This window comes from Apteryx mantelli, chromosome 5, assembly GCF_036417845.1.
Source record: "Apteryx mantelli isolate bAptMan1 chromosome 5, bAptMan1.hap1, whole genome shotgun sequence".
NCBI lineage: Eukaryota > Metazoa > Chordata > Aves > Apterygiformes > Apterygidae > Apteryx > Apteryx mantelli.
Window position 1 is genome coordinate 26,212,994 of NC_089982.1, and position 25,973 is coordinate 26,238,966.

Below are 25,973 nucleotides of genomic sequence, written 5' to 3' on the forward strand. Positions count from 1 at the left end.
TGAAGTTCTCTTCAGGGAAAGTAAATTATGAAAAAATTTATTGCAAAAAGGCATATTATTTTACACTTAGACTTGCAAAATCAGGCATGATCCAACTTCCACTGAAAACAATGAGTGGGTATTGAATATTGTAGGAATTTACTCATACTGTAAAACACTTCATGAAGGCTTCTCTTTTGTTTTCTTCAAAGTTTCATTTTTTGGTAATGATCTTTGTCAGGAAATCACTTGGGAGCCAAATAAAACAATGAACTGATCATGTAAGCACTGAATGTTAATGAAGTTTCCTGAACTGTGGGTCTTGCTTCATATTATGGGCCTGTTTCAAGATCCAGTACACTAGCTTTGAATTTCCAGCAGTGCCAGTAGCATTTAAATAGGGTCCTAAATTGATATCCATGAATTTTACTCTTTAGTGAGGCTACACAACTATTTTTTACCAAGATTAGAAATGTATTTTGAAGTCTACAGCACTGGGAACTCTACTATCTTTTTTCCTAGAGCTTGAAAGAGCAGTACGAAATATGGACTCTCTTTTGGAAGCATTGCATATGCAATCTTGTCAAGGATGAGGAAAAAAAAACATACAGTCCAAATGTTGACCGGAGTTTGCTGCTTGAAGGCCTTGCTCTGGATCCTGTTCTTCAACCTACCTTTAAAATACAATTTTCTTGATAGTTTTAAACTGACATTTGTATGCCCCTCCTTCATAACACTTTGGTTTCACTTGAAATCAAGTGATCTCTCATGACACACAGTAAGACAGTCTTGAAGTTTTTTTCTTTTAGTTCAAAGGCTAAGTATATAACAGAGCCAGTGGACCAACAGTGTTATGTCTAACTACCTGTAATATCAACAGTTTAGCTTTTCCACAAAGAACAAAGTTGAAATAAATAGAAAGACAGTGTCTTTCACATTTACTTTGTATCTTTGTAGGTACCAACTAGTATACATACTGGTATCCAAGTAACGAACACTACTGGTAAAGTTGCATGTATTTTAGAAAAAAATGTACCCTTAAAAGCCCTCAGCATCAGTTTATGGTGAACCTACAAATGCACTTGAGATTAAATAAGCTTTTTTTGATATATCTTTGTTTCCAAGTCTGGTGTCTAGTCTGCCTTCCCAATCCTACTCAAAACTGAAAAAACAGCTTTCATGTGTTCTTTTTTGGGTTTTCATGCTCTAGTTTGAGTGTTGTTCCTTTGATAGGACGGGAGCATCATATCCAGTGTTCAGTATAACAGGTTGTTCTTTTTCCCCATGAGTGAATTTTTTTTTGCATGCTTTTTATATACTTGAAGATTTCTCCAGCATTTGTTATGAGTACCAATTTTTAACCGGATTTGTACCAAAGACTATTGCCAATGTATTAAGAGCTGGTAGAATAACCTACTCAGACATTGTTATCAGCTCTTTGGAAGTAAATTGTAATTTGTTTTTAAAAACTCACTGTCATTTAACTTCCACCTCCACTTCAGAGATTTCTGTGCTTCTTGGCTCTGTCATGTTCTCAATGTCTCCTCACTGATATATCTGACTGATCTTTCTGTTTTACTTGTCGCTCGTGGATGTGCAGTCTCCTACATGCCTTCTGTGTGCAGGTTTGCTAGCTACGTAACAAGTAACCTGACTGGCTCTCCTGACGTGGTTCTTCCTTTCTAGCTCTTTTTTCTTTGCCCCCACCCCCCGGGGGTGGGGGTGGAAGAGATTTTCTGGCAAGATTGAAAGTCTTCATGATAACTAATTTGTTTCTTTTATACACCGAAAGGATCGGCACTTTCTACTAGTTTCCAATTACTGTGGGTATGAGATGGCTTAAGATTCAATTTTGTTAACCGTTTCAGTGTCTAGTTAAAACTCTAAGATTATTTTTAATATTGAATATTTGCTATGTTTTAATAGGAAACTCATAAGAGTTCTATTTTTCCCCTTTTTTTGGAAAAGCTTCCACTTTTTGCATCTATCTTTCACTAGAGTTTTCTTTTGTATTAAGTATTGCTGTAACTGGTAAATGGAAAGTGTTATCACTAATTTAATGTGATCGGAATTGGTAATTGCCATAGAATTCATTTAACATCTAGATACTGTTTAGTGCTCGGGTGGTATGTTTCAGTAATACTGCTAAGAATAAAAGAAAATGTTCTCAAGATCTGCACGGGGGGGGAGGGGGGTAGATGATAGGAATTCTCCCTTCCTGCCTTAGAAAGAACTTTTTGAGCAATTGATTCTTTCTTTTTTTTTTTTTTTTAATTTGTTTGTTTGTTTCCTAAGAAGTGCTGAGCACTTTTCATTTAAAGCAACTGACAACCTGGAAAATCAAGTCTACAGGAACTAATGAGTCTACAAGAGTGTTTGCAATTGACTCAAGGTTTTTTCATGTGGCGAGTTTAAAAAGGGACAGTAAATAGCTTTAAAAAGGAATTGCTGACAGCATTCCAGCTCCAAAATCATTGTTTTCTGTTTACTTTCCATGTTTCACACCATTTGCATAATAAAATGAGTAGCACAGACTTTTGAGAGTCCTTATGAACAACCAGTACAATACCTGCCTCAAAAACTCAGCATATGCTAGCACTATACTGAAAACCATATTTTACCTGCATAAGAATATCATAGGCTTCTGTTTAAATTTTCTAGAGAAGAGGCACTGGGAGAAGAGTTAGAAAAGTAGTATTAGTTAGATATAAGAGCAGAGTAGAGTTCAAGTTCAAATAGATCAATGTTTAAAGTTTTGATAATTACCCTCTACAAAGTTGAAATCCAGTCTTGGTGACAAAAGAGCTACTTCACTATTTTAAGAGGTATGGACATAAATAAAAATTGAGCAGTTGATCTGAATATCTGCTCGAGCTGAAGAAGAACTTTATAACTACTCTTAGGTCTCTGTCTAGTCTTCTGTGTATAGAAGATAAGACCCCACTAGGGAACTGCTGCCTTCCTCTAAGGCAGCAGATGTTAGGTTCAACTCCACTCTCTCTTTCTGGTTTAGCTTTGCATTTAAATGTGTTTGCTGAAAAGCAGTAGAAACACAAACAGTAAGAATGCTCAATAAGGCACTGCATTTTATATTTTTCATTCTTTACATTGGATGAGGCTCTGAATCATTTGACTAGGCACACATTAGATTTGTCTACTTATACAGATGCTTCTTTTAGGCCAGATTACACCACTGTAAATCTATGCAAACAGCACAGTGCAGTATCATCCTCAAAAATACTACAGTATTATGGTAATGGTCCAAAAAACACCCCACCTTAAAGTAGTGTTAGCACAGTGTTTTAGCATGTTAGTTAGGGTACTACTTAAGGGGGAAAATCAATTATCTGCATACCTTTTATAATTACTTAGCTTCAGTTTCCTGAACTGGGGAAGCAGTATACACAAGATCCTAATTAGGCTTTGAGATAATTTAAACAGAGTACGTTTCAAAGGTAGATATGACCTTATGCATTGAAGTTCCTTGGCTTCTCAGTAATAGCGTGTTTAATGGATCAGAGAAAAAAACAAGTATCACTCTAGTGGTTTCAAAATACAGAGTTACTGAGGTAGTCTAAAAGAAGGAAGCTTCCCCCCCCACACTTTTTGGTGTCATAACATACACGTGTTAGTGTGTGTTTGTACATGTTCATCTGGGTGACAGCCAGGAGGAGAGGCAGTGCGAGCTTCTGCATCAGCTTGTGTTGAATTAGAGCAGTGCAGTTCCTGCTTTACCTACAGCCTGTCTCTGACCCTGATGGAAACAAGGGATTTTTTTTCATCAATAACTTGACAGTATCTGCATTGTCATGTGGGTTTTATGTTCTTTATTATCAAGGATTTTCACAATCATTTTAGGTGAGAGAAGTCTGACCTTTTCAAACCAAAAGCTTTTGAGTGATAATATCTTTTATATATATAATATAAATAATATATCTTTTACGTGTGTGTGTGTGTGTGTGTGTGTGTGTATATTATACAGAAACAGATATATAGTTAGAGCAAATACACACCCTATCCTCAAAGTCCAGGAGTCCCCTGACTTCAGTAATCTCAGATGAAAGCAAGGTTTTGATTTCTCTAGGAACAGAATTCAGCCCTTCATACTGAATATTCTTTGTCAGATAGTTGTTGTCATAAAACAAACCTTCAAGATGTGACTAGCAAGCTCTCATAGTGTTACTGAAAGCACAGTACACCAAACCACATCAAACACGAAAGCGATATCTTGGCACTTAATACTTGAATTGTCAAGTGCAAAATATGATGTTTCAGAGAATTAAGACCTTGAAGATGAAAGAAGAAAAAAATACAGATTAATAGCAAAATGACCTTGTGTCATTCTCTTATTGGGATGCAGCAAACTGCCAGTGACTTGTAGTCTTTTTAGAGTTTTGGTGAGAGATCTTTTTCATGTCTTTTTCATCCATAAAAAGTAAAAAGAAAGGTTGTTTTGCCATGAGAAATCAATATTCCTGAATAATTATTTATTGAAGAGGAAGAATTTGCAGCTAGAAATGCCTGCATCTCTGCCCTTATGGACATCCTATGGAGTGTCCATTTTCCTGTGGCCGTATTCTGGCCCCATGTCAATGACAAAGTCTTATCTATCTGAGAGTCGGGTCTCTATATACGCATTTCCCTATGCATCATTTGGTATCATACATCTGTAGTAAAATGAAGAGGAAGAAGTTTCGGATTAAAAAAAAAATGCATCTCTCAGTGCAAACTTCTTTTAAAGGGATCAAGGTCATGGAAAAACTTTCTCTCTGCTTGCAGTCCAGGGAATCAAGGCTGTCTGTTAAAATCTCAGTGAAACGCCTTTCAGTTGGTAAATGAGAAGCAAAAAGTGGCATGGGCGGAAGTTACAGCTTCTCTACAGTAGCTGTTACAGCTGTGGAGGGAATCTAAACTTAGTTGTTGACACACCGTTCTCCAGAACAACGAAAGAGACTGTGTCCATTAGGCCAACCCCATCAATTCTTGCTAACAGCAGTCTCAGGTTTCCATGTATATTTTCAAATCAAATTAGAAACGCTGCTCCTGAGACCTCCTTCAACTGACAGTGACAGATTGCACAACCTGAGAAATAGTAGGCATTCCTACAGATGTACTAATACCTGAGTCTCTACTAGTGGTTAGATAATAAAAACATACACAGAACAATGTATTTAAATTAGCACAGAGCTTTCCCTCTTCCTCTGATAATGCAGCCCACACCCGGGGAGTGGCCACTTCTCAAACAGAAATGGGAAAGGTTTGTTCCTCGGTTGTTTTTGAAGTGCCATGCTATTATTCAGTCATGGTGGATTTCCTCTGGCTAGTTTTTTATCAGCTATAATTAAAACAGCCACCTCCTTTCACGCAGCTCTCAGCACATACTTACACAGCTAATTCTACAGTACTTAATCCCACTATGAGAATCTTTGTAGCTCTACTTGTTTGTTACCTAACTCAGCTGTAGAAGAAAGCAAGAGAAAATGAAAAACAGGCTTACTGGCCTTAAAAAATGAGAACTGGCTTAAACTCATACAATTGCAGAAAGTAAATTACCCAGCTCTGCTTCACGCACTGAATCAGTATAACATTCACATTAATATCGTGATTTTCCTAGTTCAACTGCATGCTAAAAATGCAGCAGAATAAATCAGGGGAGAGTGGGATTTGATGCCATGATCCAGGGGTCCAGCACCTTTGAAAAATACAATTCATATTTGATAAAGGATCTGCATGTAAGGAGAGAAAAGAGAACTGCTCCACTGTGTGTGATCTTGTTTTGTGTCTCTGACATATTAATGGGCTTTCCTGTCTAAGGGCTCAAATATATTGCTTCCTTCTTGGGAGCTGGGGCTTGCTTAGCCATCTGATCTCATGTGTGGACTAGCCAGCTGGTAAAAACATATTACAAAATGTTGAACATTCAGTCAAATATCAGGTCTTCAGATAAGAGGCAGGTCGAAGAAGACATCCAATTACTCTCCCAATTGTCTGATAATTTTATAATGTGGCTTTGCAGTGATGTGGTCTTTTTGTTATCATCTCTGGCACTGTCTCATTAATAATAGTTATATTTAGCATCACACAATGCTTTTAATGTCTCTGCATTCTTCTCCAAAGGTCTTTACTACTCACAGGTATACCCTAAAATAGGAAAGAAACACCTTTTTCTCCTTACACCCTGTCACAACTGTATATAGAAAATCAAGACCGAATTGTTGGAGGGACAGTCTGTTTTTAAAATTGTACATAAATAAATAAAAATCTTGCTCTACCATTGCTAATTCTTTATACTATTTGAGACAAATACTCAGTTTGAGTTTATGTTAGTTCTTTAATGAAGTTGTCTTAGATGATAAAGTATGTCTGCCCTATGCACAGAAATGTGCACAGGTACTATTATGCTGAGAATCTTACAAAATAGTAAGTAAGAAAGAACAGCTTTTACTCTTAGCCCTATTCTTAGCTCCATAGTGCCTGTTTCCTTCTCCTTAGTGACTTTAAAACTATGATCACGTATTTGTAACAATGTAGTTCAACACAGGAGTATCCTCATATAGGTGAAAATTAAAATGGACCAGAGGCTGGTCTACTTTTTGTGCAAGGAACCATGTCTTCATAGATTGCTTAGTGCTAAGACAGGAAAAAGAAAAGTTGCAGATAATTTAGTTCACAATAGATGCGAATAAATGATTGTTTGTATTAAGCAATAAGTTTTCATTTTCACAATGTTTTTATACGGGTAGATGAAGCAATATTTATTAGCTAGTTTGCTAACAGTTAAAAATGAATACAAAGTAAGGAAGACATCATCAGTAGCTTAGCAGAGCAGCTAAATGTGAAATCTTAAGAGACAATTCAATGAGGAAGAAATAAACTTTATCAGAACGCAAATAACTGTGGATATCTGAAGGGAAAAAGTGAATGTATCAGTTGCCTAACAATGACCAGACACGCTGTGGCCTGCACTTAGAAGAGCGAACAGTTCTGCTTCTTGTAGGTGTCTTTGCTGATAGGTTGTCTTTCCTACAGAATGAGGTGTGATACAGAAATACAGCTTTTCTTCAAAGCAATTTATATTCATTTAGATTTTGACAACAACAGTTTGTTGCTATTCTTCATAGCAAAAGCAAGATACCATTAAAAACTTGGGAAGGCCAAAAAACCATAGAGATTCTACCTAAGTTACAGCCTACCTCAGTGTTTCTTGCTAATTCCTATGTAGAAAATTTAATTTTCAGTGATTTAGAAATAGCTGACATGAACACAGAATGCTGTATCTCCGACATGCTTAAGAGGACTATCCAAGGAAAACGCTGGTTTCTGAGGTTTGGTGCAAAAGACGGGGAAGGGAAACGTTCCCAAACTTTGAACTTATTGTACAAACCTTTGAATTTCATTTCTTCTTAATTTGTGTTAAATTTGGGCATGGACCAAAACCCTAGCTCTGTAACACTTCCCCCTGTACTTTGATTTAACGTTCAAATGTTCATGGAGCAGGTTCACATCAAGGTTTGTCTCTTTGTTCTCGGAGGTTTGCTTGGCTGCTTCCTTTTACTCTCTCTTGTGCCTCTAAGAAAAACTGATCTTATCTTCTAAAGAGAAAGTCAAGATTGCATTTGCAACGGAGAATTTCCTGTGTGCCTATCCCTGGCCTGTGCACTGACAACAAGAGGTAGCTGTACATGGCTGCGTTTCTTCACAGAGTTTCAAGAATACTCTTTGCACAGAAGCTGAAGAAATCCCCAGCTACTGTAGGTCCCTTTGATCTCAGATAAAGGTCAACCTGTCTACCAGAGAGTGTGACTGGAAACATTACCTCACATCATCCTTCATTCTCTCTTACTTGCCCCAAAATGATTCAGTGTATCTTACAGGGTATGCCTTCCCCACAGTGTATATGTATGTGGTATACAACCATATATACACTGTGGGGAAGGCATATCCAGCTCTTTCGAATAGCTTTATTTCATCTCATGCCTCAACAGCTTAAACCAAAACTGCCAAGATTTTTAATGAGTTGATAAGAAAGTCCACAATACTTATAATTAGAGCAATGTTTAAGAGCTATACACACAGACACACACAAACATATATATATATATGTAAAAAAAAACCCCTACCGGTGTTAAAAATGCACAATAATACTGGTCTTATCCCAACAAACACATATTACTCCCAGCATTTCATTTCTGAGGCTCTCTGAGCAAGTGTGGGTCCTGAGCCTCCAAACACTAAAACCTGCGAAGTCCCACCTTGCACGAAGTCAAAATTTCTCACATGCACACATCTGAGGAGCTGCAGATTCCATCTGATTCCCGCAACAGCCACCTTCATAAGTTTATCACTGCATAGCGTAGGACAAATACACGACCTACCCTTTCTGCAGGTAAGAAGACTGGCATGGAAATTCTGTTTATACTTGTATCTATTTATAAGTGCTAATGTGCTTTCTCTTAGTGCTTTGAAATCCTTGTATAGCTTAAAAGTGTTGTTACAGCTGTGAAGATTGGTTGTTAACTGACAAATAACTTGCGCAAAGGTAAACACTTTCTCTGCTGAGTTTCCTCAGAGCCATGTTGGCTCAAGATAGTTATCACCAGGAAAGATGAGTGATGGGAACAGTAAATATCAAATTTTTCAAGTATAGGCTATTTGTCACCTGTTTTGTCTGAAATGATACTGTGTGTTGATAGATAGGATAGTTTCCACTTTTCACAGGCTAAGGCATCTTGCACTGCTTAGCAAATGAGTGCCAGTGTCTGCAACTGAGTAGGTGCCCCTGTAGTGGGTTGTATGCTGTGCCTTGGCATAGGAGACACCGCTTAGTGGAAAATACGGTGGTGTTCCCAGGGGGAGTGCCACATGGAAGCACTGTTACCCATTGCTGTTAGAGGCAGGATCACCATGTATTCAATGCATCTTCACAGAAGTGCAGTTTGCTACCTACACAGGCCACTCAAGTGACCTGGAGATGAAAGTTGCTTCTGGAGGTAAGGGTGCAAATTAGAAAAAACCCATAGACTGCTGTAATTCTGTACAACGTGTGTTTTGGCACTCTTAAGCTTGCACAAGGGAGAAGTAGCATAAGACTGCAGAAGGTGCAGATTATCTCCAGTATACAATCCCCAAAGTAAAAGGGGGAAGGGGGACTGTGAACTGCGAACTGAACTGTGACTATCAGCCATCATTCAGTCTCTTGAACCTAGCTCTGGGAGGTTCTTCACAAAGGTTTAACTTTGGGGATAGAAGGCTGGTCTCTCTTGACTTCCTTCATCATCAGTGGGATCCAGAGTTTCACCTCTTCTTTTTATAACAGAAGCTTCTCATTGCTATCATTTCCAAGAAAATCTAATATGATGACTTGCATGAGGTGCAGGCGTGCTTGCCTGAGTCTGTGGAGAGCCTTCTGATATAGCTGTAGGGTTTTGCCTTACTTATTTCAGTGAAGCGTTAATTCTGGTGCCAAGTGATAATAAACTGCTGCCAGTATTCTTGATTATTTTACTGACCCATTTAAGCCTGTCTTTGTGTATATAAAATCAAGCTGTTATGCTTGGCATATTTTTAAGGTAGTACCTGCTTCAGAGATGAAAAGAAAAGGTGTTAAGCAATGTCCTTACAGAACTATCATAGGCAAAATAGATACTGACTTCTGTGAGAAGACAGTCAGTTGCTAAATGTGAATATACTCAGCAATACAGCAGGGCCCCACTAGCCTGAATGGCTTTCTTACCTAAAATTTACCTGCTACTGGCTCTGACACTTCTGTTCTTAATGTTGCTGCAAGAATTATTGTATGTAGCACACCTACTTAAATGTTGCTTCTTTCGTTTTGTGTTCCTTCAAACTAGAGTTTTTTTTCTGAAAGAACTCTAAAATGTAGCTGGAGAAGATAGAGTTGCACTGGTAAGCACTGCTCTTCAGCATTAGGAATTTTTGTTAATCTGAGTGGTGAAAGTTTCCAAAATATTTAGAAAGGCTTCACTGAAAATGTTTTTGTGCCTTCTGCTTGCAGTGTTTCTGAGAATACTTTTCGTAAGCAACATTTTCTAATTCCCTTAGCAATATTAATGATGAATTGGGATATTTTTATGACCATGCCAAAGATTTTTATGCTGATGTTTGTCACTTGAGCCTCTGTAATTGGAAGACGGTATTTATGGTTTGTCTATATCAGCAGTCTGTTAATTAAAACTTAGAAATGTTAGTGATATCCATGATATAACAGTTAATGCATAATGATTTTATTTCATGGAGAAATGTATGGCTGAGATCAATTTTTTTGTAATGACAGAAATAAAAAAAAAGTTTGTTTATTTTCTTACCAATCCTGCTAAGGATTAATGAAAAAAAATACATCAGTGAGTGTGATCTGGGTGGACAGAATATGTTACAGAAAAATACTTTTGTACTGGTATTTTGTTTGTACAAGTTATTTGTTTTTGGACGAATGTTCCTGCTATGCAATTTCAGGTATTCTTAATATATATATTTTTGGGGGGAGGGAAGATGTAAGAATATTATTTTCCTAAAAAAGACTTGAAAAAGCCAGTTAGAATGTTTCAGATAAACTTGGGACTTCAGGGATGTTTAGCCAACTACTAGAAATCTTAAGTGTTCCAGTTCATTACATGTTGTTATGACATAATTCTCAAAATGTTGATTTCTTTTTTATATAATTTTCCATGTTCTTTTAGTTGCCTTTTAAAATGCTTTAGTCACTCAAAAAAAAAAAAAAAAAAAAGAGTAGAGATAATATTTAGCCACAAAAATAATGGCTTTGAAAACATTACTATGCTTTCTTCAGCATCATTACAGAAATGCACTGATGAAATTGTGATGGAACCTTGTGGATCCCCATCTGGTAAGGCAGTATGAAAAGATAACAGGGTAAGTTGTAATCATCTCTCTGTGCTTCAATACTCATCTATAACATAGTAGGAAGAGCACTTTCCTATCTAATGGCAGGATTATGAGGATAAATGCTTTGTGAAGTCCTCAGCTATTCCTTTCATAGGTTGAAAGAAGCAAAAAAATTTATGAATATAAACTAATAGCTATTACATCTGACTATACCCTGCCTGAAAGACGATGAAGTTAAAACACACACAAATACCTCCCTGTAACATTACCAGAGGAGCACGGTAGGACTTTAGCCCCACCAATACAATCTTCTGACAACTAGTATCTAGAAATAAATGCATTCTTTCTACATTTGCCTGTGCAATGTCGTATTCTGTCATTCATGCAGATGGGGCCTACTGTCCTTAAGAAAGGGATGCGTGTGTGTGTGTGCGTGCGTGCGTGCGCATGGACGTGTGCAGGGATCTCTCTAAAGTGGTTAAGTTGCATTAGAGGAAAACATCGTTTCTGAAACTGTAAAATCTTTATAAAAGATGTTGCTGTATGTTTCAGTCAAAAACGAAATGTCTCATTGAATCCCTTTCCATGGGGTCTGTATTTACAACTTCTAATCTTGTCCCTGCACAGCATTTGAAGGTTGATCGAAAGAAATAATCTCTCTTTACTGGGCCTGCAGTTTTTCAGACCGACATTTAGCGTGTCCCCCAAATTGCTCCAGAGCACTGGGGAAGACCGCTTGTCCCCAGGTCCGGGCCACGCTCTCGGGCAAGACGTGTGGAGACCCGCTCTTCTGCGCTCCCCCTGCTGGCCGGGAGCGGCGGGGCGCTGGCGGCTGCGGGGCTGCAGGTGGGGCGCCCCGGCGGCGCGGGGCAGGTGGAGGGCCGAGCTGTGACAGGCCGCCGGCGGGGGGCACCGGCACGTGAAAAACGGCAGCGGCGACCAGGCAGAAGTTCACCTTATCCGTGAGAAAGGTAGGAGGCATTTCAAAGACACGTCATAAACTTTTCCTGCAGCCGCGCTCCCGGGCTAGGGACACGAGTCCCATTTTGAGCACGTGCCTCCGGAGGCGGGTGCCGGTGCCCGCCGTGCCCGGTCGCTGCCGGGCTGCGCCCCCGGCCGGGAGCCCCCCGGCCTGCCCGGGGGCTGCGGCGGGCGGCGGGCGGCGGGCCGGGCAGCCGGGCCCCGGCGGGAGCGCGCTGGCGGAGCCGCGGGCGGCGGGGCCGGGCGCGGGGCGGCCCCGGCGGGAGCGCCGCCAGCGGGGCTGGCGCGGCGGGGCGCGGCGCGGCGGGGCGGGGAGCGGCTCCCGGGAGGGCGCGGAAGTCCACTCCGGGATTTCGGGGGCGCTGCGCAGTGACACATTGACATCACGGGGGCGCGGCCGCGCGGCGGGCGGGGGCTGCGCGCTGAAAGGCGGCGGAGCGCGGCCGGAGTCACTCCGGAACGGCGGCGGGACAGCGCGGAGCGGCGGCGCGGCCACGGCGGCGGCTGCCTACACTGCCTGGGGAGGAGCTAGCTCCGGGGGCTGCAAATGTGCCTTGGGAAGCGGACTTTTACCTTTGCCTTAGGTAAGCCCGGGCGGTGCTCCTCGCGCCCCTGCACGCGTGCGGAGCCGCATCAGGTGCCGAGGGGCTGCGCCGGGAGCGAGGGGTTTCCTGGAGCTCGCGTTGCGGTCTGAAGGCTTAGGGGTCGCGCTGGCAGATGCGGACGGGAGTGATGCGAGCTGGAGTGCTGTTTTGCTGTTACTACGTTACAGGACGTGTAAGCGAAATGCGCTGTGCATTCGCTTCTCCTCGCAAGCTGGGTGTGTGATTTAATCTGCGGCCAGTCTGACTGACTAGCTGGCCGTGCATGCCCTGTGCTGAATTGCAGGCAGAAGAGCATTCTCTTGCGTTCCCTAGTAAACAACGTTAAGCCAGTCACAATTTGTTGGTAATTATAAAACTTCTAGTTAGGTAATTGTGCCAACGCTTGAATTGTCCGTCTTGTCTAGTGCAGAGATCTCGCTTGCGTGCTGGAACCTCGTTTGATCCCCTCGAAATACCAAGGAGTCTCTAAAACCTTTCGTGCAAGGATTTTCTGTCCAGAGTTGCCTTGTATTGTAGTTTTTCTCACTGACGTGCTGACTGTGCTCCAAGCCTGTCAATCAGCCTCCAACAGCAACAGCAAGCACATGGCAATCTGCAGCGAGCTCTCAGAGCCATTACACTCTGCCCCTAGCTTCGTTTGCAACTTGCTACAGTTGCTGAGGTGTGCCTTGCAAACAAGTATCTCTTCATGATTTCTTTCAAAAAATCTTTTGCATTAGGCATTATGGTTGCACTTTGTCTGCCCTGAGGTCAGAAGGGACTTGCAGCAAGGACCATGCGGTGAAGCGGAGAGCTGGACCCGGGGACGTTGTTGTGCACGCACACATCCAGCGTGGAAGGATCGCGTGTGACTGCTCCAGTCAGAAAAGGGAAATAAAAACCCCAGTCGGCGGAAGAAAAGCAGGAATCTCGCATTCCTGGCTCTGCAGTGTCTTCTTGGAGACCTTCGCAAGTGCCTCTCGCTAGCTGATCCTGCTCCCCGGTGCCTGCAGCAGCCTGCATCTGGCGCTTTCCTCCCTTACGCTAGCCTGAGATAAGCCATTTGCAGAAAGGGCTTGATTTTCGTCACCTCTAGGACGAGAGACTTGCGGCCGAAGAAGGTGCCTTCCATCTGAACTCCGCTAGCACGGAGCGGTCCGCCTTTGCAGAGAGCTGCGCCCGCTCGGCGGACAAGCGAGATAGGGAAAGGCGACCACTGCAGCCTGGCTCCCGAGAGAGGAGGGGAGAGGGAGGGAGAAGCGGATTCTCCCCTGCTCGCCGAGTAGGACGCGGCGATCCCCGCGGGCTCCGCGGGCGGGCGGCGGCGCCGGGGTGCTGGCTCCGCCGGAGCGGGCGCCCCGGAGCTCAGCACTCACCCCGCCCCGCCGCCTGCCCTAGCGCCGTCCTGTGCTCAGTGGATTTGCCGTTGTTAGTGACTCCTTGGAAATAAGTAAGTTTGGGACTTTTTTATTATTTATTTATTTTTAATCGGAGCTGACTTAGAAACGGGGGCTGTGCAGCCGGCGTGTTGGCACGTGTGCGCTTGGAGCGGCGAGCAGGTGCCTGTGGGCACACTCGCACACACCACCACCTCCCCCCGCCCGCCTCGCCGAGGAAGGCGGCGGGAGGCCGGGCCGCACCGCACGCGTGCCGCCGCCGCGGGCCGGCCGGGGCCGCCCCCCTCCCTCCCGCCTCCACCCCCCAAAGTGCCGCCCGGGACTGCGCGCCCATCGCGGGGCTCCGCACTTACTGCGGCCGGGGAGCGGCGCGGAGGGCGCGATCAAAGCCTCGGGGCGCCCTGGCAGAGCCCCTGCGGCGGCCGTTACCCCGTCGCGCGCGGCGGCCGTTGCCCCGCCACACCCCGGGGGCGCCGCGCCGCGGGGGGAGGGGTGGGTCTGCGGTGCGACCGTTACGCGCGTGTGGGGGGGGGGGGGAGGAAGCTCCGAACCGCCCCGCTGCAAACGAGCATAACGTAGAGAAGCGAAGCGCCGGCGGGGGCCGGGGCCGGGGCCGGAGTGGCGGCCCCGCGGCGGCGGCGGAGGGGCCGGCGCTGCCCGAGCCGGCGGCGGGGAATCCCCGGCGCGCTGGCCGCCGGCGCTGCCGCTTTAAATGCCGGGAAGTCCGCCCTCCTGAGGTAGCGGCGACCTCGGTCCTGCCCTCCCCCTGCGCCGGGAGGGGGGGAAAGCCCTTGTTTTCATTCATAACTTTTTTTTCCCTTCCCTTTCTTTCTTTCTTTCCCCTCCTCTTCCTTCCTCTCCGTCAGCCGCCCGTGCCGCGCCTCGCCCCGCTCCGCTCGCGTCGCAGAGGGCGCCGCGCCGCGCCGCGGGCCGGGCCGGGCCGGGCCGAGCCGAGCCGGCCGCCTGCGCGGCGGAGTGCGGAGGAAGCGCTGCCCCGCGGCCGTGGCGCCGCCGGCTCTGCGAAGCCCTGCCCTGGGTGCAGAAACGGAGGTCTCGCGCTGGGCTTGCTTTATTTTATATTGAGCGGGGAGAAAAAAAAAACTTTTTTTTTTTTTTTTTTCATGGCGGTGGAGGTTGCCGTTCTCACAGAGCCTTCAGCCCGTTCAGCTCTGCCGCCCTCTGCCTGGCTTGCAGCTGGGCTTGTCAGTCCGCCGGCCGCGTTGATTTTGCACTTTCCCCCAAAGATGGCACTGGATGTCTTTTACATTTTCTTAGGATATTATTTTTCGTTCCCTCGGGAGCCCCCGCTTCTGGCTGGTGCAGCTGTAAATCTATTCCCTGTTCACGTTCATTCAGCCTTGGTGCGCTGTGGGTTTGTGTTCAGTGCTTGTGAAGGAAGACAGCTTGTCGTGTGGGGGGAATTAGAAGTGAATGCGATTTTTTTTTTTTTTTTTTTAATCTCGTGACCCTAAGTCCCACACAGGCGACATTAAATGCAAAAAGGAAATCTTTGACTCCTGGATCACCACAAAGACTTCTGTGTCGTGGTAGAAACTGGTAGTAAGCATTTATTAGCGTTCGGAGTGATAAAGATTCACAACTACGTGTCTGAAGAAATCTTTCTTGCTCTTGTCCTTCCCTGTACTATTGTGCCTCTTTCTCTTGAATTGAGAACAGCTCCATGCCAGATATGGTCTGGACAGCCAAGACGGACTTTTTCTCACGATTGCTGGATGAGTTGTTTGGGAATGCTTGATTGCCTAGCACTCATCTTTCTCCTCTTTCAGACAAATATATATTACTTTTGGGAGGGAAGGTGAAAGGGGACTTTTCCCCTAGCTTTCAGTAAAGGAAAGCAGTTTCTTTTCTTGATTTTCTATATGGAATGTGCAGTTTAGATAATCTTATCTACATTTTTATATAGGTACAGAGCTGTCACTGCTGAGTTTTCCAAATCAGCATTGCAATCTTTATGTCAATAGATAAGCAGAATGAAAGGAATGAAAATATGTATCATTTATTTAGAAAATAGAATAAAAGATGTAACATTTGAGGAGCTTTTAATCAACAGTTTATCTTGTGAAAAAGGATTTTTTTTTTGTTTTGAGGGTTTTTTTTTGTCACCTGTTATACAGAAAGTACCGGAGCATTCATAAAAACAGTTATCTGATACCTACTTTATCTTATTCTTTCCTTCCTTCACACCCTGCCCTGTGGTCAGAAAATACTTGAAAACCTGCTTCTATTTACATCTTTGCTTTATTTTTATAAGGAGCATATTAGACTTGGATGCTGTGCAGCTTTCTTATAGAAAAGGTCTTGTCTTCTTAACAGTACTTACTTTGAGATTCTGTAATGCACATATCTCACTTTAAAAAGGAAACTTTATCAAGATCTACTAGGAAGCAAATCTTTGTAGCATTCTGATGTTGCAAATACAGACAGAGGAATAATAATTGTGTATGTCCTTTTTTTCTGCCATACAGAGTATGAACCTGATAGGGTTCTTTCCTGATTCTGATTTAGTTTTGGGGGCATTCAGAATTGCTATTGCTGATTAGATGTTGAGTTCAGTAGCAAGTGAAAAAACATGTAACTTCCCATGGCTTGCCAAGTAAGCACACAGAATAATACTGATTTTTATTTGAATTTTTTTTTAATAGCATGGGGTCTCCTTTTGCATTTCTCATATATGATGCCATACTGAGACTCCCCCCATTACTGGACTTTGGCCAGATCCTCAGTGTCATTGTAATCCCCTGCTGAAAGAGATCGGTACCAGGTGGCTAGGGCAATTTGTGGTTTGCCATATCATTCTTATTTTCAGAAAACATCCTGTTCTTTATTCCTCTTTTGTCCTTGATCTTGTGTACGTATGTATATATACATGCAGACAGACAGTGTTTATTTATATTTTCTTTTTATTACTATTTTAGGATTTCAGATGCATGCCAGGTTCCCATTGAGTGCCAGAAGTAGAGATCACTACAGATGGAGCCCCAAAGTCAGCATGGCAGTGGTGGTTCATTAGTTGTGATTCAACAGCCCTCTTTGGACAGCCGGCAAAGGTTGGACTATGAAAGAGAGAGCCAGCCAACAACTATTTTGTCACTGGACCAGATCAAGGCGATCAGGGGCAGCAATGAATACACCGAAGGCCCATCTGTGGTGAAAAAATCGGGGCCGCGGACAGCACCGAGGCAAGAGAAGCATGAAAGAACTCATGAAATTATACCAATTAATGTGAATAATAATTATGAACACAGACCCAGTCATGTGGGGCATGTGGCACATCAGCATAATGCCAGGGCTCCTGTCTTGAGCAGATCAACTAGCACGGGGAGTGCAGCTAGCTCTGGAAGCAATAGCAGTGCTTCCTCAGAGCAAGGACTGCTGGGACGGTCACCTCCATCCAGGCTGGGTTCAGGCCACAGATCCGATCGGACAGTCCGGACACAGCCCAAGCAGTCATCTCTGATTGTAGATGATCTGAAGAGTCCCTTGAAAGAGGACTTGACACAGCACAAGTTTATCTGCGAACAGTGTGGGAAGTGCAAATGTGGTGAGTGCACAGCCCCAAGGGCCCTCCCATCTTGTTTGGCCTGCAACCGGCAGTGCTTGTGCTCTGCTGAGAGCATGGTGGAGTACGGCACCTGCATGTGTTTGGTCAAGGGGATCTTCTACCACTGTTCCAATGACGATGAAGGGGACTCTTACGCGGATAATCCCTGTTCTTGTTCCCAGTCACATTGCTGTTCTAGGTACCTGTGCATGGGAGCAATGTCCTTGTTTTTGCCTTGCTTGCTCTGCTACCCTCCTGCAAAAGGATGCCTGAAACTGTGTCGAGGGTGCTATGACCGTGTCAATCGTCCAGGCTGCCGATGTAAGAACTCCAACACTGTCTATTGTAAACTGGAGAGCTGCCCCTCTCGGGGTCAGGGCAAGCCCTCATGATTTTTGGAGGGAGGTTTACTTTCTCCAACTCTTATTTTCAGGTTGTAGCTGATTTTTTTTTTTTTTCCTGTTTTGGGTTTTTTTTTTCTTTTGCTTTCCTTTCTTTCTCCCCCACTTCAAATACTTAAGTTCTTCCCTTTGCATCTTTGCTCTCCTTCTATTGCTCTCTTTCTGTTGACTCAGCTGAGTGTGGAGCGTTTTACGTAGTCATTGCTGCTCTTTGGTAAGTGTGGACTCCATATCTGCATCTGCCTACTCACTTTGGCAGGGCTTTTTGAGTTTGCAACTAAGCCACTCCTGAAAGAGAGGCAGTGAGGGCTCACTGGGCTCTTTTGCAGCCTCTTGCCCTGTGAATATCTTCCCAAAGATGTTTTTCGTTCTCAGCAATTATTTTTCTTGTTTAGTTGGTTGGGGTTTTTTGGTTTGTTTTTGTTTCTTTTAACCCCCTGGGTTCCAAGGAGTAACTGTTTCATGAGTGAGCTGGATTGTGAAGCAACATTTTGTGTGTGTCCTTTCTGGACAGGGATGTAAAAGAAAGGCTTTACCTAAAGAAAGGCCTAACTCTTCTGCAAGCAACCTCCTTTTCTTTTTTCCTCCTGTTTTGTCTTAGCTTTTGGAATAGTCTCAGTCCTGAGATTTAGCTGGTTGTTCCTCCTCTGCCTCTCCTTTTTTACTTTTAATGTAACTTCAGTTTTTGCTTTACTATGTAGATCTTCACATTGGAGACATTATGGCTGCAATGTACTCATTTATTGCTGTCAAATCTTTGAAGGATACGGCTCACTTCACTCTCCTACTCCTGTTTCTATAGTCCATCAGTATCATGTTGATATTAAAGTTGGTGGTGTTCATATATCCAAACAGTCTTCAGGTGTCATTAAGTTGCCTAAATGTTTCTTGTGGTCCTTTTGGTTTAGTGAATTTGGCTCTGCTCTGTATTTTATAATTTTATTCTGTTCTCTGTTTTATTGCCTTAGCCACAAATTGTGGTCCTTTTTTGTATATTTTATGTATAAAACACAAAGTTGAATTCTGACTATTTTTAAGACAAAAGTCTGTTAAAACTTTTTTTATTGTAAAGAATATTTATTATGTGAATCTCTATTATTTTATGATATTTATTGCAAAAGACTTTGAAAATGTACTCATGTCTGAATATAACAAAATATCAATACTTAACGAAATAAGGATGACACGAAGAAAGTACATATGTTAACTATAATGCAGAAAATATATTAATTAATGAAAATGGCTCTCGAGTTCTTTATTATAATGACAGGTTGTGAGCTGCATGTCCATATTGCTAAGTTGTTGGGTTGTTTTTTTTCTCTTGTCGTCTATCAGGTAGCAAATAACTTCATATCAGTACTTTGAAACCACTAGTCTAGTATTTAATACAATTGAATGTATGCATTGTGGCTGACAGTGCCAAGAGATGTAGGCCCTATTTATTTACCAAAGTATTTGCAAATACAGCTGTGGAGGAGGAAACACTAACTTCAAGCTTTTGTTTCCTAAAGAATACCAAATTAACATGTAAATTTGTTTTCAGTTTTCTATTTAGAACGTCTTGGCTGGTTAAATTGTACGTCAACTGAAATAATGAACCTATTAAGCTCAAATCTAAATAAAAAGCAAGAGGTAGGATAAAAAATAATGGCTGTGTCGCTGTAGTTTGCTAGCTTTGGAGGTTGGAGTTTGTGAGTGTGTGTGTTTGTGCATCTTTGTGTGGCTCATTTGTTTTTTTTTCCCATATGTTTTCCCAGTGACAACTGAGGCTACTTTCTGTCTTTTAAATTAAAGGCTCTCAAAGGTGACCCAAGTGTCAGAGCTACTTGTGGCTATTTAAGGCATATTCAGCAAAAAAGCTTTTCATTAGAATGAATGGGGAAATCTCATTCCTCTGTGTATGTGGGTCAAGGCTAACATCACAGTCCTTTTAAAGTAAAGAGTTTATTAAATGGATGTAATTTTACATGGTATTCAGAGTAAGTGGTAGTAGAGAAACACCGCTCTAAGAACATAGTAATAATTTGGCAAATGTATCATACCTTGCATTTTGATGTCTTGCTGCTTTGAGTTGCCATATTCAAGCTGTACTAACCCTTGGTGTATTGATGATTTGAATAGGCTGGGCTTTTGTAGTTAACTCCATCAAAGCTGATTCAGTGGCATATAGTGAGCTGACTAAAAAGTTGCATCCTTTATTAAACAGTACATAGAGTTTCAGTGAAGCATACAGTGAAATCGTGATATGCCTACATCTAAGAAAACACTTGCTTTACAGTTTACAGTTGGCAGTATTGCTCTCCCAGTCTACTGCCGTGCTTAAATGTCACGGATTTACAGGCTAGGAAGTTTGTCAGGTGGCGGTGTATATATAATACACTTTCCAAGATTTACTCTTCATGTGATGAAGCGAAGCCAAGAGAAGATTGTTTCAGACAAGTAGCTGACTTTTGCTTTGTGCCGCTTCCTAATCACTGATACTTCTAACAGTGACAGCTGCAAACTGCCCTAGGAGACAATGAAATCCTTGTTAAACAGTCTCCGTTGGTCAGATATGACCATTTTTAAGACTGTGTACTGGCACTCAAAAACAGTGAGCCAGCTGCATTTTCATAACTGGTTACAATCCAGCTGTATGTTGAGTAAGTTTGTTCCAAGGGTTGTTAGCTATTCTTCTTCAAGAAATCCTATTTATATTGTTGATCTCTCTCTCTGTCTCTCTCTTTTCAGACAGGTGATGTGTGGGGTTTTTGTTTTGCTTTGTTTTTTAGCAGAATAGGGAAAAGCCCAAAGGACCCACATGTATTCTGTCATTCAGTGATCATCTTCCACTATTATCTGCGTCACGCTAGCCTGTGGCCACGGTTTCAGATTTCTTAAAAAACAACAAAAAAAGCCTGTTCCAGTGAGTCAGACTAACCAATGCTCTTTTTACTAACTAAACTTAAGGAATAAGATTTCAATTTCTCATGAGTCAAATTTGCCCTTAATGATCTATTCTTTCACACAGAAACTAGAAGCTAATAGTTCACTGTATGTATAAAGTGCTATTCTGATTGTCATATGTTACCCTAGAGAAGGCAGTGGTAAAGGAGTGAGAGTGGTAGCTTTTTGTTGTTCTCACTTTGGATGCTGTCTTTTGTACTCAATATACATCTATCTTGCAGATCTTTTCTGGGTCCTTCAAAACATCAGATGTCTGCTTTTGCTTATAGAAATGATTGTGGCTTCTTTTAGGCTGACAGATTTTGTGGTGTGGAACCAAGCAGGATTGCATGAAGGCAAAGAAATGCTTTTCTAGTGGAAAAAAATCTGAGCAAGCTGACAGGTGTATGAAAAAAGCCTCCACAATTTGAACAGACAGAAGTTATTCTCCTCCAGTCTTCTATGTTAAATATGCACTCAGTAGCTGTTATAATCCCTTCTGTTACTTCCTATATTATGTGGTACTTTGCTACACTGAAAACACATAGTGTCTGGAATGATCACCCAGATGTATTGTATTTTGTTCTAAGGGGCTGAATAGTTTTGCTAAATGCTAATGGGATTTTTAATGATTAGAAGACTGAAGTGTAGATTTCAGTTCTTGAACCCAAACTTTGTCAATGGGCTGTTCAGGATGCTTTCTGCATATCTGTGCAGTGCCAAACTGTAAAGGGTCCAGTTGCTATTAGAATATAGATGCTAAAAAATACTTAGTTAACTAATTTTAGGTAGCTTGGAGATTTCACTTTGAAAAATAAAGAATACCCAGCATAAAATGGTTGCATAAGAAGGCAGGGAAGTTCAGCTGACCTACTAACCTAATTGTATCAGTTTCTGATGGATTTGAACAAGTCTGCCATCTGGTTATGCACAGTAGACTTCTGAAATGTCTCGCATAAGGCCTGGGATGAAGGAAAAGGGGGAAGCTTCTGCAAGCTAGAATTCAAATCTTGGTTTACTGAGTGTCTTGAAACTTGTAGTAAGAGATGAGTTTTGGAAACAGATGGTAAATGAGTTTCCAAGTTCCCCGCTGGAGGAATACATTGCTAGGATGAGAATTTGAGACAGTTATGGTGTTTCTAAAGACAGCTTCATTACGCTAATTCTAGTGTTGATGATAGCGTTATCCAAAGTGGGATAATGCTTAACAAATGAAAAGTACTTGCTCTTGTTTATGGTTCCATATCATAAAGACAGGTGGGAGAGGATTAGCTCCTCTGTCTGTGATAAAGCAAATCCGTTAAGAGGGATTAAAAAGGCTATATGAAGTGTTTTAATGGACTTATATGAAGTAATAGATTTTTGTCCTGGAGGAATGTTCAGGACTCACTGATACTTCTGTATTTCTTGTTCTACAAAAATTGCCTCCAAATTCTGAGGAATCATGATTAATTGTTGGCTTTCTTCCAACTGGAGCATTTGTGTCAGTCATGGTGGTGCTTCAAAAAACCTGGAATAAAATTTTGTTTTACTATCCCACAACCGGATTTACCAGGCCATACAAAATGCATGCACAGGTGTTGTTCTGATTGGCCTTCAGCACTGGGGATGTCTCTTTCAAAGCAGCTCTTAAATGTCCGTCCTTTCTAGATGGAATTACTTCTCACCTTATTTTCTTTCATGGATGAGAGTGGCCAAGGGCTTCTACCCTTGAGGGTGGTTACATGGCCACATGGGGCCTGTGTTAACAAGAAGTTTTAAACTTACTAGAAGGACCCACCAAAACCCCTCCAAACTTAACAGAAAGTTACCTGCAGCACGTTCTGTTTCTCCTGCTAGAGCAGGGACGTGGTGGTACTGTAACGGGGACACCGGACTGAAGTGCCACTGTCCTGCGGGGAAGTAAGGATGGTCTGTGAGTTGGGCACAGGCCACAGATGAGCCTCCTGGCACCATCTCACCATTGGAAAATCCCAGCCCAGAATTACCCAGACTCTTCCGTATACCCTCGTGCTGTGAATGCTCTCTGTGCTGAACTTGGCACAAGGTGAGAGCTCTTTCAGTGCACATCCCCGCCACCAAACACAGCAAGAAAGCCCGAGCCCTCACGAAACACTTGCCCAAGGCATAGATTCCTTCACCTATAACTTGTGATGACCATTAAACCCATCGTGTGTGTGTGTGTGTGTGTGTGTGTGTGTGTGTGTGTGTGTGTGTGTGTGTTTGCATGCGTGCTTTGAATGGGCTTTGTTTTTTAGATATATAGGTAGCAGCGTATGGGTACTGATTTGCTCTTGCTTCAATTTGAGATTGGGAATAGCTTGTATGTGTCTGTACAGGTGTTTTCTGTTAGATACTGTATTTTTGGCTGTGGTGTTAAAAGGTAAATCCAAATTCTCATCGTTTGTAAAGGCTAAAAGAGTAATAGGTACGCACTGGCCACCATATCAGAAGCCAACACAGCTGGAATGAAGCTTTATTCTCGTTGTGTTATTTAATACTTAATTTATATTTGTGACAAAGAGATGCAATGCTGTTATTTTTTCCAGGGTAATGTTTGGAGCTGCCACTCCCACTTCTCTAGGTGAAAGTGTCTTTAGATGAGATACTTCCTCATTTACTAGTAAGTAAATACAAATACAGGGCATATTCCCTGTGGGCCACACCTGATCTTATTTCTTGGATTTAAATATACAAGGGTGAAAACCTAGTCTTATTTACTTTTGCCTTTTACTTCAAAAGCACCATAAATTCACCCAGATCTTTCAATATTTATATGCATGAATTTGGAATAAAACCTAAAATGGTATTTTAAAAGGAAGAGAAACCATGTACTTCCAAGTGGATGACATTGCCAAGTGTATTACAAAATTAGCTGTCTTGAGCCTGACAGTGTAATTATTGTGAACTACTTTTTTGAAGAAGAGAAACATGTCAAAAGGCACAAACCCTGTTTGACAGAGGCTCTCCCCGCAAAGGCTAACCTGCATCGTGTTTGTGCACTGAGCAGCACCATGGGGCTTGCATCCCATCCGACCTGCCGGGGCCGCAGCTGTAGCACGGCTGGCTTCATAGCGCAGAATATTTAATCTGAGTAACGCTGGTGGAGTTACGCCAGTGACTGAGGTGGCCAAGCAGTGGTGTACTGACACTGGTGTCTGATCCGACTGCAAGCGGTTCTGAAAGTACTCAATACTAGCGGTAGGGTTTTTTGCTTGTTTTTTTGTTGTTGCTGTTTTTCTTAATTGGGTTGGTTAGTGCACTGTCTAGGATTTATTCACAGGTGCTAAAATGTTCTTAGTTTATACAACAGGGAAAAAAAAAGAAAATAGAGTGCAAAACCAAGCTACTGTATAGCTGGAATACCCTAAACATATGCTAAAATTATATAACATCACTTCATAACTGATTAACTACTTAATATTTTAAATCAAATTACCTGTCTTCTGGAGAATCCTTTAATCTCCAACCCATACAACAGTTCTTCCACTGCTGTCAGGATGCCTCTTTCACGCTTCAAGCATGAGGAAAAGTTGAAGTTACTTGGCCTGGGAAAGATCCTCTTCAAAGGGCCATGGCTTACTTGAGTGGAGTTTAACTTGATGCTTTTAGATCTGTGAGCTTTATGCATAGGACACTTTAAAATAAAAGCAATTAAACAGTTGCTTGGGAGGAAGGAGGAAATGTGGTGGCTTTTCTCCAACATGGATATTGGAAGACTGTGTGGTACCTTATTTTTAATATCAAAGTTTCCTAGCTGCCCCTGGCCAAAACCCATGTCTTACCATTTCCTTAGCAAGTATTGTTTATCTGACCTCCTCTTTTTAGAGAATAATTGTACATTTGTTGTTCATTATTTTAGACAGCATGCAAAGTTCTTCTGGATGAAAAATGCTATGACTGTGTGTGAGCCATCTGTGCTACTGTACTACTGATGCATCTGCTGATTTAATACATTTCTATGTGTTTTATATCTCCTCTGAATCAGTGAAGATGATCCTGGGTAGTCAGAGTGGAAAATATGGTATAGCTGGATCCTGGGGTTTTGTTTTGGTCCAAAGTTCAGATCTAGATACACTTTGCCAAAGTTCAACAGTACCTGGCATCTCGTCTTGAGAATCTGCACAGTTATGTAAGGAAATACTATTGTAGTTGGAAACGCATAAATTCTGCTGCGTTAAATAGTCAAGGGATCTTTCTAGGAGCAAGTGGTAGACATATAAGAAGTCATTTTGGATTTGCTGTATATATTTTTGTATGGGTTTTCAAGTCCTGAGTTTGTGGGTTTGTTCCCCCCTTTTTGCCTTGTGCCCTATACTGGTGTAAGAGCACTTGCTGTGGTAGTACCACAGCCATCCATCACTGCTGCCATGGTGCAGATAACGTCCCCTGTCAATGTTAAGCTACTTTGTTGTTCCTGCTGACAGCTCTAGCATACGTGGTTTGGGATAACTTTATCTGCTCAGGTGGCAAAAGTTGCAGCATCTCCTTAACCATGAGCTCAAAGCAGTTTGCACTTGCGTACTTAAATTATTTTAAATCAAATACGCCTGATGAAACAGCTCTGAGGAAGTTATTTTCCCTTTGCTGCTGGGAAAACTGTGGCTAGAGGATCCAAGCAGCTTGCGTGGAGTCCCACTGGGAGACACTGGCACGAGCACAGTCTTGCCTGGCGGTGCAGCACATTACTGTTCAGTCATTCTGCACTGAGAGGTGAATGAATGGGAAAACCCACTAAAGTCTAAGACTGCAGCACTTCCTGTAGAGTATTTTTTATAGAGAAATTGTATGTAGTAACATGCCATAGACTGTTTGTGTGTGGGCATGCATTTGACTGTTATGGTTCAGAAGTAATGTTAATACTCTTGGGAGAATATATAAACCTAACAGAGGGACAAATTTAAAATGCTTTTGGTGCAGCACACTGTACAGTATGATCCAGCTAGACCATCTGTAATGAACAGTTCTGCATTTATTAGGTTTTTTTAAGTAATATTTGAAAATGGTGGTCATCCTGCTCTCTGGCTTTTGGATTTCTGGGGAAACTAGGTAGAAGTATAAATAATACGTTACTCACAGGGCCAGAAACTAGAGCCAGATCCTATGGCCTTCTAATTAAAAACCTTTATTTCGCCAGATTTATTCTGTGGGCCTTACTAAATAGATAAGCCTTGGGTTTCTAATGGGGAATATTTGGGGAGGAATGTGGCCTTTGTTGCTGTGAATGGTCGGGAGCAGATTAGGGGGCTGCCAATTTCCTGCTGCCTTTCAGAGCTGCAAC

The 25,973-nt window shown here is 42.4% G+C and overlaps 1 protein-coding gene across 3 annotated transcripts; it reads left to right on the plus strand.

Annotated features, from left to right (window-relative positions):
• Nucleotides 1-12,366: 12,366 nt before the first annotated feature.
• Nucleotides 12,367-19,281, plus strand: SPRY1 (sprouty RTK signaling antagonist 1). Of its 3 annotated transcripts, XM_067297101.1 has the most exons (3): nt 12,367-12,407; nt 13,148-13,857; nt 16,741-19,281. In XM_067297101.1, the coding sequence occupies exon 3, from the start codon at nt 16,796-16,798 to the stop codon at nt 17,756-17,758; it is 963 nt and encodes a 320-aa protein (XP_067153202.1). In that variant the 5' UTR covers nt 12,367-12,407; nt 13,148-13,857; nt 16,741-16,795; the 3' UTR covers nt 17,759-19,281. The 3 variants fall into 3 exon arrangements, with proteins under 3 accessions (XP_067153202.1, XP_067153201.1, XP_013807375.1); XM_067297100.1 differs by lacking the exon at nt 12,367-12,407 and having other exon boundaries at nt 12,618-13,857; XM_013951921.2 differs by lacking the exons at nt 12,367-12,407; nt 13,148-13,857 and adding an exon at nt 14,968-15,165.
• Nucleotides 19,282-25,973: the final 6,692 nt, after the last annotated feature.

Bases quoted from the DNA above. Each gene is read 5' to 3' on its own strand.
- SPRY1 (XM_067297101.1), top strand. From the start codon at position 16,796: ATGGAGCCCCAAAGTCAGCATGGCAGTGGTGGTTCATTAGTTGTGATT.